The sequence below is a fragment of the Jaculus jaculus genome, chromosome 10 (assembly GCF_020740685.1).
Source record: "Jaculus jaculus isolate mJacJac1 chromosome 10, mJacJac1.mat.Y.cur, whole genome shotgun sequence".
NCBI lineage: Eukaryota > Metazoa > Chordata > Mammalia > Rodentia > Dipodidae > Jaculus > Jaculus jaculus.
This window is the reverse complement of record NC_059111.1, coordinates 94,662,093-94,679,605: the sequence shown is the minus strand read 5'-3', so window position 1 is coordinate 94,679,605 and position 17,513 is coordinate 94,662,093. Positions and strand designations below refer to the sequence as shown.

The window sequence follows — 17,513 nt, the reverse complement described above, 5'->3', positions numbered from 1 at the left end:
GTCGCTCTCAAATAAATAATAAAAAAATAATCCCCGCACAAAAATGAATGCTGGCAGAATGGGAGAGATAGAACTTGGTAACAAATAATAAGTGATGAGGAAGTGCGTGTTATATATGTTATAATTGTCTGATTTTAGAAGCCCATAGTAAAAAATATTTCTCACAAAACTACCTTTTAAAGAACTATATCAACCTAACCATGAGACCATAAAGAAGTATAGTTATAAGCTAAAAGACAAACATGGGTTGGAGAGATGGCTTAGTGGTTAAGCGCTTGCCTGTGAAACCTAAGGACCCTAGTTCGAGGCTCGATTCCCCAGTACCACGATAAGCCTGATGCACAAGGTGGCGCATGTATTTGGAGTTCATTTGCAGTGGCTGGAGGCCCTGGTGCGCCTGTTCTCTGTGTGTGTGTTTGTGTATGTGTGTGCCTCTTTCTCTGTCTGTCTCAAATAAATAAATAAAAATAAACAAAAATTTTAAAAGATAAACACATTCAGAACTACTTTAATAGTAAGGCAAAAAAGAAAAAAAGAAAATGGCTGGTAAATGAAAAACTAGAAAGTACCAAGACGGAGGTATTTATTCTTTAAACACATATTCAGTTACCTGAAAGGTTTAAAAAACAGCTGCCTTAGAAATAAATGAAATTGGGGAGGTAATATGATGGAGAATGGAATTTCAAAGGAGAAAGTGTGTAGGGGGGAGGGTATTACCATGGGATAATTTTTATAATCATGGAAAATGTTAGTAAAAATTGTGAAAAGAGGGCTGGAGAGATGGCTTAGCGGTTAAGCGCTTGCCTGTGAAGCCTAAGGACCCCGGTTCGAGGCTCGGTTCCCCAGGTCCCACGTTAGCCAGATGCACAAGGGGGCGCACGCGTCTGGAGTTCGTTTGCAGGGGCTGGAAGCCCTGGTGCGCCCATTCTCTCTCTTTCGCTCTACCTGTCTTTCTCTCTGTGTCTGTCGCTCTCAAATAAATAAATAAATAATTTTAAAAAAAATTTTTAAAAAATTGTGAAAAGATAAAAATAAAGCAAGAAAAAAGAAATAATAAAAGATAAAAAGATAAATTTTAAAAAAAGAAAGTGAAATTTTATTTACTCCCCCAGATCTTCTACTAGCTTTCTGCAGCCATCTCTGTGCCCTAAATTAAAAATTGCCACCATGCAGAAAAGGCAGAGGGCTGTCAAGGAATGGTCACTTGCTCAAGAAAAGAGTATCTGTGCTGTAATGCGCCATCAGCAAGATGTGAAAAATGGTCAATATTTAAAGTGAGAGAAGACTATCTGAATCTAAAGTTAACATCTGGGGAACCTTGAATTAGTCATTTGGCTGGAAAATCTGGGTGGGAAGCCAAGAATCTGCCATACTTGGTCATGAAGCAAAGATGCATACACCACAGTGTAGAAAATCAGTTATATCCTACTATTTATCTACTGAGACCTTAATAATCAGGGTTCTGCCTTTCCCACTGACAAAACCAATAACCATCAAATATTTACTTCCCTACTGCTTTACTCTAAAGTAAGAAAGTATGGAACTCAATGTTTTATGTTATGGGAAAATTAAATGAAATCAATCATCTTTTCTATCCTATCAAAATAGCCTTAGTTTTCTCTGAGTGTTATCTCACTGAACATTTCGAATAAGTGCAGCTGACCACATACCCTTTATTTCAAATAGGACATAAACACCATTTTTAATCTTCAAGGTTATCCATAAAAAACCTACTTTTAAGGGATAGAGATAAGCTTTACCACTTATTAATAACAGGCTTCATATAAAAACAAAACAGACACCATTTAAAGAATGCTGACTAATTTTCCATCTGTAGTATGAAAAGAACAGGAAAATCATTGGCAATATAGAAAGAAACCAGTGAGAATTTAAAAAAAAAAAATCCCTGAGCTACATCCTGGCTCCAGTTACTTCTTTCCTGTGCAATTCTCTCCTTGTCAGGCAGACTTCTGAATTCCAGGAGATGACCTTGAATGAACTCCTAATTCTGTTGTGTAGCAAATCAGTGACTAAACTCAGAAAATAAAGTCAGGCCTTCTTTCTTCTGAATTAAAGTATTAGTGTCATTGTTTAAAAGGCCTTTCTATCATTTTAAAAATATTTTTCTCATAGTGAGACATTTTATAAAAGTATCCATAAATCTTTTTTGTCCTGAGACAACTTTGTTATATATTATTCTTTTTTTATTTATGAGGGAGCAAGAGCGAGCAAGCGAGAAAGAGAGAATTGGCACACCAAGGCCTCTAGCCACTTGCAGTGAACTCCGGACATGCATGCCATCTTGTGCGCATGCACAACCTTGTGTTCTTGGATCACCTTGAGGGTCTGGCTTACATGGGTTCTGGGGAGCCAAACCTGGCTTCACAGGTAAGCTCTTTAACCGCTAAGCCAGCTCTCCAGCCCACCTGTCTGTTATTCTCAGTATTGGAATGCAAGGACCTCTAGAGGAATTGCTTAGGTAACGAGACTAAGTCTCCAGTGAGCTAATTAGGACCCTTTCCTCTGGATGCTGATCCCCTTTCTTAACATGTGCACTCATCTCTCAGAGGCCTGCTTGCCATTGATCGCCATGGCGGATGCAGCAGCAGAATAGATTTGTCAGTGTTAACACCGCCCTTTGCTGAGCAAAACCAAAACCAATACCAGGTGCAAGAAAGAAGTTATGAACACCATCTTGATATAAACTAGATGGCAAACTTACATGGTAGAAAGAGGCCACTTCGAATCTCAAGTCCACCCCCAGCAAGCTTTGGGAAGTGACAAATTATTTTGGCTTTCACATCTCCTTGGTTAAATCTGAGATTAATAGTAAAGCCCCTGCCTGTGGTGAGGCTCATAGTGAGACTCACTCGGGTGAGATGCCAGATGGCAGCCTGCTTGGCAAAGCATAGTGGTGTCTGAAACAAGCCTGTGTGAGAATCAGCACATGCACAGGGGCCCATGCCCTGCACCCAGACTCCAATTTACTCACTCCCCCATAGGGACCATCTGCATCATCTCACTCTCTCAAAGTACTGTAACTACTTCCACCTCACTGACCACAGTACAGAGATTGAAAACCGTCACTTCCTTCTATTAAACTATCTCCTTGCCTCATAATATCTAATCGTTCTTTAACACAGTGGGCATGGCCCTAAATTAAGTTACAAGCTAATGATACCTTAGAAACTTGTAGCAGACAGCTTCAGGTTCACTGAGATGAACTTCCAGACCAGGCACAGTTATGGAGGAAGGGATAGTTATTGAAGTTTACAGATACAGGGGAAGTTCCATAAATGGCAGAAGAAGCTGGCCTGCCTTCACGGAACCAAGCAGAGAGAGAGAAGTACCAGCCAAAAGCCAAAAAGCCACACAGCACAGCACACTTCAGGAACTCCAGCTATGTACACTTTGCATTTCTTTAGATTGAAATCTGAAACCCACCATCACACCTAAAGATCCACCCAGTGACACTACCTCCAGCCAGGTGGCTGCAGAATGCAAACTACAAACAAATAAACAACTGAATATATTGGGGGCCATCTATTCTATTCAAACCACCACAAAACTCATATATCAATCTGCTCAGATCACCTAATGAAGGAGTGGACAAAGAGCAAGAGGGCCAGACAAGCTGAGATATAAAGAAGGAAGACTTAGTCATACCTGATATCACTCCTATACACCACCCAGGGGGGAAACCCACTTGACACAAATGTATTTGTTTCTATAATAAAACAGGCAATGTCAGCTTCAGCTTGAAGCACCTTTACATTAAGACAAGTGCAAAAAACAATTAAGACCTAAGGCATTATTTGTCAAACAGGGCACCAAACAGGGCATGAAAGGTGGCATTGAAATAAAGTTATAAGGGCTGAAGAGATGGCTTAGCAGTTAAAGTGGTTACCTGCAAAGCCTAAGGACACAGGCTCTATACCCCAGAATTCACATAAGCCACAGGCTCATGGTGCACATGCATTTGGAGCTCTTTTGCAGTGATTAGACCCCTGGCATGCCCATTCTTATTCTCTCTCTTTCTCTCTCTAATAAACAAATAAATAAAACAAAACAAAAATCTTTCAAAGAAATAAAGTTATGATTGTCCATGGAATGGATTTCATCCATTATTCCCTTAACTGGTCAAACCTCTGATTTAAACATGCTGTTACATGTAAAATAAGAGAAATCAAAAGCAGACTGGTTTCTGACTTTGTCAAATATCAAAGAAAGCTTTAAGAAATGTGATATTTACTCACGAATTAGAGGTAGAAAGATCACTGTGAGTTCAAGGACACCCTGAGACTACATAGTGAATAAATTCCAGATCAGCCTAGGCTAGAGTGAGACCCTACCTCACAAAAAGAAGAAGAAAAAAATGTGATATTGAGTAATATATTTCTGGCCTATTCAACCTTTTTCTGGAGAACATAAGCCAAGGGCAATATACAATAAGACAGACAACTAACCAAGTTAATGCTTACAAAATAATGATGAGCATTATTGATATTACTAATTCACTTCATATGTTAGAGTCATGAATCTTCTAAGTCTTGCTAGAAAGCACATAAACTTGGGACCTTCCACGGTAATGAATTATGTACCTTACTTAACAATTACGGTAATAAGTCCCATATGTGCAAGAACTAATTCATTTGTTTTCAAATATTTAAGTACAGATGTGGTGATACATCCTAGCTAAAGAATGGTGAGATTTCTCCAGTGTGTCCCAGGCTCATCCCCTTCATCCCCTTCAATATTTAATAGTCGGGTGTATTTAAGGCATGTTCTCACTGATACGTGTAATCAAAAGTAGAGATTTAATCAAATGGAATCATAATCACTGAAGTTAAATTTACTTGCTTCCCGCTTGCTTTGATTTGAATTAACTCCTCATCTAAATTACATAGAGGCCCTTCCTGATTCCAAGCATGTCCAGGTGCTACATGCAGTGCCTGGGAATGGCTACAAGAAGCCACAAGGACAAAGGCCTGACCTTGCTACAAAGCTGCTCTTGAATGGCTTTGCTGGAAAATAAAATGACCAGTTTCTACCAACACTTGCATTTCAGACACTTAGGAGAAGAGGAACCACTATAGAAAGAAGACTGAAAGGAAAAAGCTACTTCCTTGAAAAAGAAACACACATCTATCTCTAACTACAGGTCCAAAAGAAATCACAAAGAACATTTCATTTGTTTCTTTCTGTAAACACTATACTTAGACCATAAAAATTAATCTTGGAACATAAGCCTTTTGACTTCTTCTTAGATCAATGCATTTTATAAGAATGACCTATTACATCAGTACACTCTCCTACTGAGTATTGGGCTCTAAATTGTCAAAAAAATTATAAAAGTATATATTTTCAAACTTTAAAGGAATAACTCAATGAATTTCTATAAAGCCCTTCACTTTCATAGGCTGAGAAATGAGGCAAATATTAACCTTGGAAAGAACCATGACTATAACGCAGGTAAATGACTCCGTGTTGGAATTATTCAGCAAGCACACAGTAAAACCTGACAATCACTTACAGGACAGACACGTAACAGGCAGAAGTGAAAGGTGTAAATTGCCATCACAATACTGTGCAGTAGGTATCAGATCTGATTACAAGTATGTGGCTCCTCCTTTAGATTGCATATGTTTCAAAGAAACAACCACCCCACCCCCACTATTTATACTAATGACTTACTTTTCAATATGCTAATACAAGTTATAAAATGGGGAGGGGATAATAAAACCTATAGCCCTTACAACATAAACCCAACTACTTTTAGGATTTAAAGTATATTGCTTTTTTTGTGTTTCCCACATCATAGCACAAAGCATGCGCTTTTCTCTGCTTTCACAGCTGACATTTAATTTCTGTTCTTCACGGTGGAGGTCAGGGAACACAGCAAAACAGCCACCTTTGTAGAAGAGAAAGTCCTCTTGGGCAGCCATGCGCCACCTCACTTGATCCTTCTGTTCTCCTCCAGCCCAGCAGGTGGCAACAGTTTGGGCAAGTGGAGGAGGCCTTCAGCATGGCTTTGCAATGACTGCTGCCCCAGGTAAACAGAACCATTTTCAAATAGACAATGTAGCCTCATACAGTTATGCATTCAATCATTCTTTTCCCCACTTTTTGTTTGTTTGTTTGTTTTGTTTTTCAAAGTAGGGTCTCACTCTGGCTCAGGCTGACCTGGAATTCACTCTGCAGTCTCAGGGTAGCCTTGAACTCATGGCGATCCCCCTACCTCTGCCTCCCAAGTGCTGGGATTAAAGGCGTGTGCCATCACGCCAGACTTTGTTTTGTTTATCGAGCTAGGGTCTCCCTCTAGCCCAGGCTGACCTGGATTTCACTATGTAGTCTCAGGGTGACCTCAAACACATACTGATCCTTCTACCTCTGCCTCCCAAATGCTGGGTTTTTATTCTTTGCAAGCAAGTACCATTAGCACTGAGCAATCTCTCCATCCCCTCTTCCTTACTCTTGACAAGATTCACACCTTAAGAAACATTTTTCTTTCCATCTTTTTTCACATTTTTCCTATTTGGGAAATATTACAAGACTTTTCTTGCTTCTCTGATGCACAAACCTCATGTGCCATGTTCTTGGGAAAAAACCAAAAGTAAGGCAGCAACAGTGAAAGCAATTGGTTCTGAACTGCAGAGGCTCAGGCCACATTCTCTCTCTGTGGTGATGGATCCTGCCTGCCCTTGCAGGGATGTGGGGAGCAGGTGGCCGTACTAGATTAGCAAGGCACAAACTACTAATGCTTATCAAAGGAGTGATAATGGGTTTCCTTAAACAGGAAGTGAGCACTTACAGACACCAAAAGATAATGAAAGCACAGAAAAGATAAAGTATTTCTCCTATGAACAGACAATGGATAGTTTGGGAGGTTTTAAAGAAAAAGTGGGTCACCAAAGTGATTTTTAAAAACTGGCAATAGGAAATATTCACAGGAATGAAGGCAAGAGAGAATTCACTACTCGGGGTTCCTTCTCCATTTCCTGTAAAAGAGCACACAACATTAGTTCACTTTTTATGTAAAAACACATGAGAATGGGCCTGCCATGCATCACTACCAGAATGTAACTCACAAGATGGTGATGAGCAAAGAAACTTTCAGAGGGAATTTACAGCGCTGGTATCTTGCCTTAGAGTAGCCTTTCTGTATTGACATTTTGGAGTGAGCCATTCCATTAGGAGGCGGGCCAGAGATGATGCATGTTGGCGCTGTGTGAATCTTCTCACCTGTACTACAACCTTGCTTAAGGAAGACAGATCTTTCTGTCTTTAGCCATAAGATTCTTTAGATGATAAAACATTAATAATGATAATAATAATATTAATAACATAATTGCAACGATTGAGATTTTACTTGTCTTTGAAATGACTGCCTAACTTCCAGGTAAAGCTTGACGCACACAGAGCCGCGTGTGAGCGGCAGGAATAATTTGATAATATCCTTCCTAAGACTCCAACCCCTGGTGCAATAATGCTAATCATCTTCAATGACTGTGATTAACTCAAGGGCATTAATTCTTGAGGAGTTTTGAAGTGTCTGCTAACTACTAGAGACCAGCTCAAAACTGTCAGTCATTTGGAATCCTAGCCTAAGAATTGAAACTTTTATCTTCTAACATAGGAGCCCAAATATTTCCTTTCTCTATAATATTTTATCTCCTAATAAAGGGTTTTGACCAAAAGTGTTCAGATTTTCGGGATTTTATAAAATGGTATGATGTTACAGACAAGAAGCAAGGTAAACTTGCTTACTTGTTAGTATCCAATATATCTTGCCTACAAAAGACTTAAAATACTGACCCAAAAAAAAAAAAAAATGAAAAGAGGAAAAAAAAAAACAAAACCTGATACTGACTCATTCCTCACAGAAAACCATTTAGTATTTCCTGGGGCAGCAAGCTGAATTTCTCCTTCTACTGATGTAATTTCCACTGTTGAATTCTGGAAGTGGCTGAGGCAATGGAAAAGGAAGAGGTCAAAATCCTATGAAAGACACGATGTTTTTAAGGGAACTATAATGAGATCTGCAGCAAAGTTATTGATCTGTGCCCTTTCACTGTATTTCAGTATATATTATAGTAATGTTATTTCCCTAGGAAAGTTCAGTCGATTCGTCTAGGGACTTGCAGCAGCAGGGCAAATAGCAGAGCAGAATTTTAGAGTATTCATTAACAAGGAGTCAAAAGGTCTTCACAGAAATCTAGACACCAGGCAAAGGAAAAAGGAAAACAAAGTTCAATTTAGAACCATTTCTGGCTTCTCTGAATCATGACATGAATGACCAAAACCACTGGGGACAGGGAGCCTGCTTGGTAGGTAAGGTGCATGCCACAGGAGCAAGCATGGGGACCTGAGTTTCGGTGCCTAATACCCAAGTGAAACATGTGCCTCCAGTCCCAGCACTGGGGAGGGGCCATAAGAGAACCCTGGGGCTTGCTGGCTAGCTGGTCTTGCCAAATTGGTGAGCTTCGGTTCATGGAAAGTCAAGAAATAAAGCAGAGAGTATTTGAAGAAAATACCCAATGTCAACTTCTGGCCTAAACATGCATATGCACACATCTGTACATACACATGAGTCACTTGCCCACATGCATACACACATACACACAAACGTATGCACATGCACAAAAATAAAACATGGGAATTGAAGAAGGTACCAATATCAAGTAAGCATATGTATGCATACACAAATGCATGTGTGCTGTATGGTCTGGTGCTATTTCGGTGACATCATAACCACTTAGCTTCATCTAAAGCAGGAAGCTCTGCAGACCATAAAGCCTGGGCACAATCACATGTCCTCCAAACCAATGTCCACCAGCCACTATTTGCTTTGACATTTTCTATAGCTGAAAGAGGTACTTAATACTTTTTACCACCAACCATAGTATTTTTGTATGAAGTTCACAAGATAATTCTTTTTATAAGGATTTTTAAACATATTTTAAGTTATTAATTGATTCATTTATTTACAAACAAAGAAAGATGAAGAGAAGAGAGACAGAAAGAATGGGCACTCCAGGGCCTCCAGCCACTACAAAAGAACTCTAGATACATGAGCTATTTTGTGCATCTGGCTTTATGTGGGTACTGGAGACTCAAACTTGGGTCCTTAGGCTTTATAGACAAGCGCCTTAACTACTAAGCCATCTCTCCAGTCCCCTGAAGAGTTTTTATGTCAGTTAACTCTCAGTTATTTCGGTACACAAAAGAACATAGAAAATGTTACTAGAATACATTCTTCTTTCCAAAACATTAAAACAGGTCTGGTCAGGCGTGGTGGCTCACACCTTTAATCCCAGCACTCGGGAGGCAGAGGTAGGAGGATCGCTGAGAGTTCAAGGCCACCCTGAGACTACAGAGTGAATTCCAGGTCAGCCTGGGCTAGAATGAGACCCTATCTCAAAAAAAAAAAAAAAAAAAAAAAAACACAGGTCTGAAAAAGTTTATGCTGAGCTATAATTACTTCTACTTAATTCTGCATAACTTCTTAAAATTTTTACAAAAGTGCAAAGTACAAACAGTAGGTACTCCTTTATACCATATCAACAAGATTCTAGCCCTTCTATGTACACACTCCTCCCAGAAGCACATGCTGTCTGCGCAGTGAGTGAGAAGACGTTGCTTTCTTCTTTTCTGCCTTCAAGTCTCAGGTGATTAAACTTTCTGGGGAGGGGGACTGTTTGTTTTGGTTTTGTTATATATTGATTTGTTTTGAGACAGGGTTTCCATATGTCTCCAGGCTGGTTTTGAACTCCAGATCATCCTCCAACATCATTCTCCTGAGTTCAAAAACTACAAGCATGTGCCATCATGCCCAGTTGTATTCTTTTTTATATAAAACTTCAATTTCCATTGACCTTTTTCTTCTAAGCCAAACTCCTGCCTTTGCATAAGCCTGGTGTCGGTGGGAGTCTGGAGCGTGAAAAGGGAAAGGGAAGAGGGATAGAGACCCCTTGATGAATCTGACTTTAACAGCAATGCGCTTACTTTTAACTCTGTCATAGGGTATTGGACTATTTCCTAAAAATCTGGTTTAGCAAACATGTCCCATAGTAAGTAAGAGTCACAGAGTTGGAATCCAAATACCATTTCCATGTGCTCCTTATGAACTTAAAATCCAAATCTTATTCATCATTTTAAGTGAATAATTTCTGATGTTTACCTATTAGCAAACAGCACCATATGGTAAGGTAGAAAGCATGAGACAGAGAAAAGACCACAGAGTTTAGAATCAAAAGGACTTATAGTCAGCTCCAAGACCAGCCTCTTGTTCTGTAAGGCTGGGCTAATCTTTGAGCCTTCATCACACTGCCTGTAAGATGCAGACATGAGTACCAGGCTCACAGAGGAGTAGTGAGAACAAAATGACAATGTACACATCAATTCCCTCAAAAACTGCTTAGTAACTAGCACGTGTTCAACAGTGCACCATTCTTTCATGCTCTCTTATTTTTGATATATGTGAATATAAATGATCGTCATTACAGCTATGTGTGTATGTTTCATGTAATGTATTTGAATATAAAGGATCGTCATTATGGATACATGTGTACCTTCATTCAATGAATGTGATTATGAACAATATGCTTTAAAGTCTGTCGACAATACCCAAACCCAACAGCTGAAGAATGAGTGCCTAGTCAAGTAGTTTTTGCTTATTTGAGTTTGCACTCGATATAGTGACCCACGCAAGTAAGAAAATACTATCAACCAAAGATGAGTTGCACGCTAATCCCCATCCTCAAAAGCATGCAGTGAATAGAGAGACGCCTACCTTGGCTGGTTCTCCACAGTGAGGTTCTCTCCCCTCTGGTAGTCACTGTCAGCCACCTGGGTGGTCGACCTCTTTACAATCTGCTTGAGCTCCTGCTCCAGGCGCTCCTTGATGGCCTTCACTGTCTCTGGGATCTTCTTTAGCTTGGCCAGCCCCTTGATAAGGATGCCCATGAAGAGGGTGCTCTTCTCCTCTGGGTCCAGTTCCATGTCTTCTTTGATGTCCTGCAGGTTGATCTCCCTTGCTGCACAAGAAAAACATAACGGTACTGTTGCAGAGCAGCTTGTGGGGAAAGGGGTGTTTATTTTGGCTTATAGACTCAAGGGCAAGCTCCAATGGCACGGGAAAATGATGGCATGAGCAGAGGGTGGACATCACCTCTTGGCCAACATCAGACAGACAAGAGCAACAGGACAGGGTGCCAAATACTGGCAAGGAGAAACCTGCCCTCAACAACACACTGCCTCCAGGAGGCATTAATTCACAATTTGTCATCAACTGGGGATGGACCACTTAGAACACCTAAGTTTATGGGGGACATCTGAATCAAACTACTACAATCTGTCCCAGCCCCCATAAATTGATAACCACCCACGATGTAAAATGCAATGCAATCAGTCCAGCTTTAAAAGTCCCCATAGTTTTTATCAATCCCAATGATGTTCAAACATCCCCATAGCTGTAATACAAATAATAATAATAATAATAATAATAACAGCACAGAATAAACATTCACACTGCAATGGGTATATCAAAGCAATAATCAACCAATACAAGATTTAAAGAGGACAAACATCAAACTCTTTAGCTCCAAGTCCAACAACTCCAGTCAGTGACAACTCTCCAAATCTGATACTTCTAACCAGTGAAAACTCTCTGGAGTTCCAATTCCGCCCCTCCAGCTAGGATACTCACAGTCCCAGAAAACTTCATCTGGTGCCAGCAGCTCTCCTTGGCAGCCATCCCATAGTCCTGACATCTCCACTGGGTCGCCACTGAAAATCATGGTTCATCATAATGGCTCCATTGGACTCAATGCAGATAATTAAACAAGCCTGCTTCACACTGCCCATGGCCATTTCCAACATATAAAACAATGTTGCAAATTCAATGACCCTCTCATTCCTGCATTTGTTATACTCCATAGTACCAGGGCTACCAATTTATTAATCTGAAGGAGAATAAAGCAAACTTTGAAGAATAGGACACTCCTTGAGCACTCAGGCCCCCTCAAAAAAAAAAAGACTGCATTCTTCCCATTGTCCCAATGCATGTCAGCTGGCCCAATCTCAATGGTTGTAATCTCTCAAACAATTACAGCTGAACAAGCAGAAACTTCAGCCCAAAGATTTCATTTCTTTCTGTGCCATATCCCTCTGCTCACACTAGTCCATTTCTATGCATTGCAACTCCGCACAAATTCCCAGGACACAGGCAGGCAGAACACAGCATGCCTCTCACACAAACTGCTTCTATCCGAGTCTAAGCAAAGCTCTTTCTCACCCTCACAAGCCAAACCTCACAGTCCATAGTTCTTACTGCATTCAGGTCCTTCAGTTTTGATCAGAATAGTCCATCAAGCTGCACTTACAGCACTGCAAGGTGTCTCTTAGGTCAAGATACCAAATTCATCCACATTCCTCCCACAAATCAGTTCCAAATGGCCAAAAGTCATACAGTCAGGCTTCTAGCAGCAATGGTCCCACTTCTGAGTACCAACTTTACTGTTGCAATCAGGTTCACATGCTGGCATAAAACACCTGACCAAGAGCAGCCTGGGGGGAGGGAGGGAAAGGGAAGCTTATTTTGTCTTACAGACTAGAGGGGAAGCTCCATGATGGCAAGGGAAAACAATAGCAAGCAGAGGTTGGACATCACCCACTGGCCAATATCAGACGGACAGAATAACAGAAGAGTGTGCCAAACACTGGCAAGGGGGAACTGGCTATAACACCAATAAGCTTTCCCCCAACAATACACTGCCTCCAAGAAGCGTTAATTCCCAAATCTCCATCATCTGGGGACTTAACATTTAACACACCTAAGTTTATGGCGGACACCTGAATCAAACACCAGAAGGAATAGCAGGCACACTTTTTACAATCAAATTCTAAGCAGACTAAGAAAAAGAGACATACCACTCTGAACATTTCCTTAAAGGAATCCAAGATTGCTTTCAGTTAAACTAACTGATGGAGTAAATAAGCAAGAGCCCCAAAATGTTGTTGAAAGTCCTCAAATCATAGATACCCACTGGTCAGAAACAAGCAATTCAAAATAAAAATACAAATCTCAAGTTTTTCACTGATTAGTTTGGCGAAGCCCATTGATATTTATTAAATACCCTCTGCTTAAAGAACGCCATACATGGGACTGCAGAAGAATTCCAAAGAGTCAGATCCTCGGCCTCAAGTTCCTATTTACTAGTTACACAGATAAACGGACAGAATAAAAGATACTATAAATACATGTGGGGGGGGAGCAAAAGTAAATAAATTAAAATTATAAGAAATGAAGAGAAATACAACAAAACAACATGGAGACATTAGAAAACTTTGAGAAAGAAAGAAGAGGAAAAATTCCACAAACATGGCGACAAATGTTTTTCTGTAAACAAATATATGACTTGGTGTTACATTTACTGTTTCACTGCTGAGACAAAACCCTACACCAACGGCAGCTTCAGGAAAGGATTTATTTTGGCTTACAGTCATGAGGGGGACGTTCTATCATGTCACGGCAAGACAGAGGCTGGGCATCCTACCTTATCATATAAGCTGGGAAGGTCGCAACAGGAGTGAGAGACCTCTGCACACCCAGTAAGCTGGGCTAACGGGCCTCAAGTTCACCCCCAGGGACACACTCCTCCAGCATGACCCCACCTCCCAAAGGCTCCTCCAGCTGATAACTGAGTATGAGTCTTAATCAAAAACACATTTCACATTCAAACCACCACACTCCAAATGGTGTCTCACACCTGTAATCCCAGCTACTCAGGAGGATAAGGTGAGAGGATTATAGTCCTTGGCCAACCTGGGCTAGACAAGAAATTCCAGGCCAGCCTAAGCTACACAGAGAGAGATGCACTGTCTCAAAAAGCGTGTGTGTGTCTGTGTGGATGCACAAGCATGCTATATCATTATCTACCAGAGAGAGACCTTCCCTGCCAACAACCTATGGAAATTCTGAGTCAAGTACATGTCAAGCATTAAATCACAGGTCCAAACCTATGGCCAAAAGAAATAATTCTCTCATTTACAAATGGCTAAGTGAGGACAGATGGACAAATGCGAAAGGAGTTCCAGCCTGAAGACGGAGTCTAACCTTAAGAAATTTCCACTACTTCCCCACCTTTCATCCCTCAAAACAAATGGAAAGCTGTTTATAATATGTGATAGCCTAAAAGAATGAAGACAGTGTTCTGTTTTTTTTTAATTTTTTAATATTGTATTTATTTATTTGACAGAAAGAAAAAAAAAAAGAAACAGAAAGAGAGAGAAAGAATAGGTGCACCAGGACCTCTAGCCATGGCAAAGGATCTGCAGCTGCATGTACCACCTTGTACATCTGGTTTATGTGAGTCCTGGAGAATCGAACCTGGGTCCTTTGGCCTTACCAGCAAGCACCTGAACTGCTAAGCCATCCCTCCAGCCCAGAATGCAGTATTCTTTAGTAGACTTAAACTTAACTACACTGCAAGCCATGCTCAATTGCACAACACCACTGGAATCACTGAAGGTGAAAGACTCATACACTCTGGAGATAATCCAGAGTATAACATAATTGGTGTCATATTTAAGTCTACATGGGGAGGACTTAAAAAGAGGCCAACATATAAGCCCTACTCCAGATGACATGGAATCCTCAGGACACTATTCTTGGTCCCTTTTTGGATGCCTCCCAACTCACAAAATGCACGTAAGGAGGATTCTGGAAAGATGACAGACAGCAGCATCAGGAGTTTCTTTCACAACCTGCACAGCAATTGTGCTGGCAGAATCCCCAGATTCATGACTGAGAGCAGCTACCTACCCGCTCCAACCCAGGTCTCCAGCAGGCAGCCATGTGCAGCTCCTAGAACACCTTACACCCAGCTGTCAGAACACAGGACTTCCCTCTCACCATCCGAGACCTGTGCCCTGAAAGCCAATTGCTACCTTTGATAAAGGGAGGAGACATCATTGTTACTACCCTGCTTCAACTGTTTAAGCTACTCTCCTTCTTGAGGAAGTGACTTTCCCTCTATCCCTGCAATTTTTCCTTTCTCCCATATTCGGAGCAAGGCATTAAAGACTAGGATCTTCAAAAATTAGCTCCAAGTACAGGAGAAATTGAGAGTATACATGACCAAAAGTACACTGTCTTATACATTTACACCAGGCTGGCCCTTGGGACAGAGACAGCTGCAGCAACACACCACCAACAGGAATAGCAGCAAAAATGACAGCAAACCCTATGAAAAGAGACTCTCATTTTCAGGGATGTAAAAATTTTAGACCCAAATGCCCAGTTTCCAAAAAAAAAAAAAAAAATCACTAGCATACAAAGAAGAAAACATATGGACTCATGCAAAAAACTAAGTAAGAATAAATAAAAACTGTCCTTGAAAGAAGACTTGATGACAGGTCTAGTCAACAAAACTATAAAATAAAAATATCATCAACATGCCCAAAGAACTAAAATAAAATGAGGAGTAAATCAGGAAAATGAGGTATCAGCAAAATAGCAACAGCAACAAACAGAGAGAAAACCTAAAAAATCCAAAAGGCAATTCTGGGACTGAAAAGTACAATAATTAGAATTAGCAATTCACTATAGGGCTGGAAAGATGGCTTAGCAGTTAAGCACTTGCCTGTGCAGCCTAAGGACCCCAGTTTGAGGCTTGATTCCCCAAGACCCACGTTAGCCAGATGCACAAGGGGGCGCACACATCTGGAGTTCCTTAGCAGTGGCTGGAGGCCTTGGTGCACCATTCTTTCTCTCTCTCTCTGCCTCTTTCTCTCTCTGCTGCTCTCAAATAAATAGATAAACAATGAACAAAAGAATTTTTTTAAAATTCACTATAGGGTACAGAAGCTGATTTGATCAGGAAGAAGAAATAAACAATGAACTCAAAGGCAGAAATGTGAACATTACCAAGTCTGAGGAAGAGAATAGTTTTTGTATGAGAGAGAAACGAATTGGCACACCAAGGCCTCCAGCCACTGTAAGTAAATTCCAGATGCATGTGCCCCTTGTGCGGCATTTTGCGCTTGTGCCACTGTGCATCTGGCTTATGTGGGACCTGGAGAGTCTAACATGAATCCTTAGGCTTCACAGGCAAGCACCTTAATCGCTAAGCCATCTGTCCAGGCTAAAGAGAATATTTCATACAAGTTGAAGAAACATAAAGAACCAACACAACCAGTAGGACATAATCAAAGGGACCAACACAGTTACCGCCCATTTATGATTCCTGACTACAGGAATCCCAAAAGGGAGGAGGGGAGAAAGCACATGTAAAGAAGCAGTGGGAGCCAGGGTTATTGCCAAGTGGTAACGTACTCAGTTAACATGCATGAGGACCTGGATTCAATACTATCCAGCACCACAAAATACAGAAATAATGGCTAAAATCTTCCCAATTTTTATGAAAGACATGAATGCAACTATCTGAGACACTCAGCAAACTCCAAGTACAAAGAAATCAAAGATATATGCAGTAAGGTATATCACAACAAACTTTTGAAAGACAGTAAAAAAAATTATAAAACAAGCAAGAAAAAAAAAGCCGTTATTAAGTGAGGTTTTCAGTAAGATGATCCACTGATTTCTCATCAGAAGTTAGTGGACTAATTCAAAGTGCTAAAAAATAAAAACAAAAAACAACCAACAAAGAAAACCTGTCACCCAAGAATTCTGTCTTAAAAACTATCCTTCAAAAGGGAGGGAGAAATTAAGACGATCTTGAACGAACAAAAAGTAAGACAGTTCATTACCACTCGACCTTCCGTACCAGAAATACTTGAGGGACCTATAAAGATTAAAATAAAAGGAGATTAGACAGTAACTAGAGGCTGTGTGAAGAAATAAAGACCTCAATGACAGTAAATACCTGGGTAATTACAAAAGTCAATAGTTTCAATTTGTAACTAACTGCACTTTTTATTTTCAGTACAGTTTACGAGACTGAAATTGTGTACCATGACCAGACAAGATCATTCACACTGGAAGAGTGGGAAAGGATCAAACCTGGAATGACTATATGGACCCAGAAAGAGCAGCTGACAACAACATTTAATGCTTCTGTGACAACACTCAACAAACTAAGAACAGAAAGCGAGTATCTAAAAAGCCTCTTTTTTTTTTTTTTGGTTTTTTGAGGTAGAGTCTCACACTAATCCAGGCTGACCTGTAATTCACTATGTCATCTCAGGGTGGCCTCGAACTCATGGTGCTCCTCCTACCTCTGCCTCCTGAGTGCTGGGATTAAAGGTGCACGCCACCATGCCCGGATTAAAAAGCCATTTATAAGTAATAATGTATAAAACCTAGATGGAAAGTGAAAATTCCTACAATACAAGCTATACTAAACCATGAAGAAACTGAAAGTTTAAATAGACACAGAACTAGTAAAAAGACGGAATTGGCAATCAAAGTCTCCTGACAAAGAAATGCCTTTAACCTGACAGCTTCATGGTGAATTCTACTAAACAACTTGCACCAATCTTTCTCAATCTTT

General features: G+C 40.4%; 1 protein-coding gene across 1 annotated transcript in view; it reads right to left on the bottom strand.

The window, feature by feature from the left end:
- The window catches only part of Exoc4 (exocyst complex component 4), a 771,875-nt gene that overhangs the window by 664,718 nt on the left and 89,644 nt on the right, over positions 1-17,513 (bottom strand). Inside the window, exon 6 of the mRNA XM_004661198.2 lies at positions 10,793-11,036. Coding sequence (XP_004661255.2) covers positions 10,793-11,036 — 244 coding nt within the window. The remainder of the gene's footprint in view (positions 1-10,792; positions 11,037-17,513) is intronic.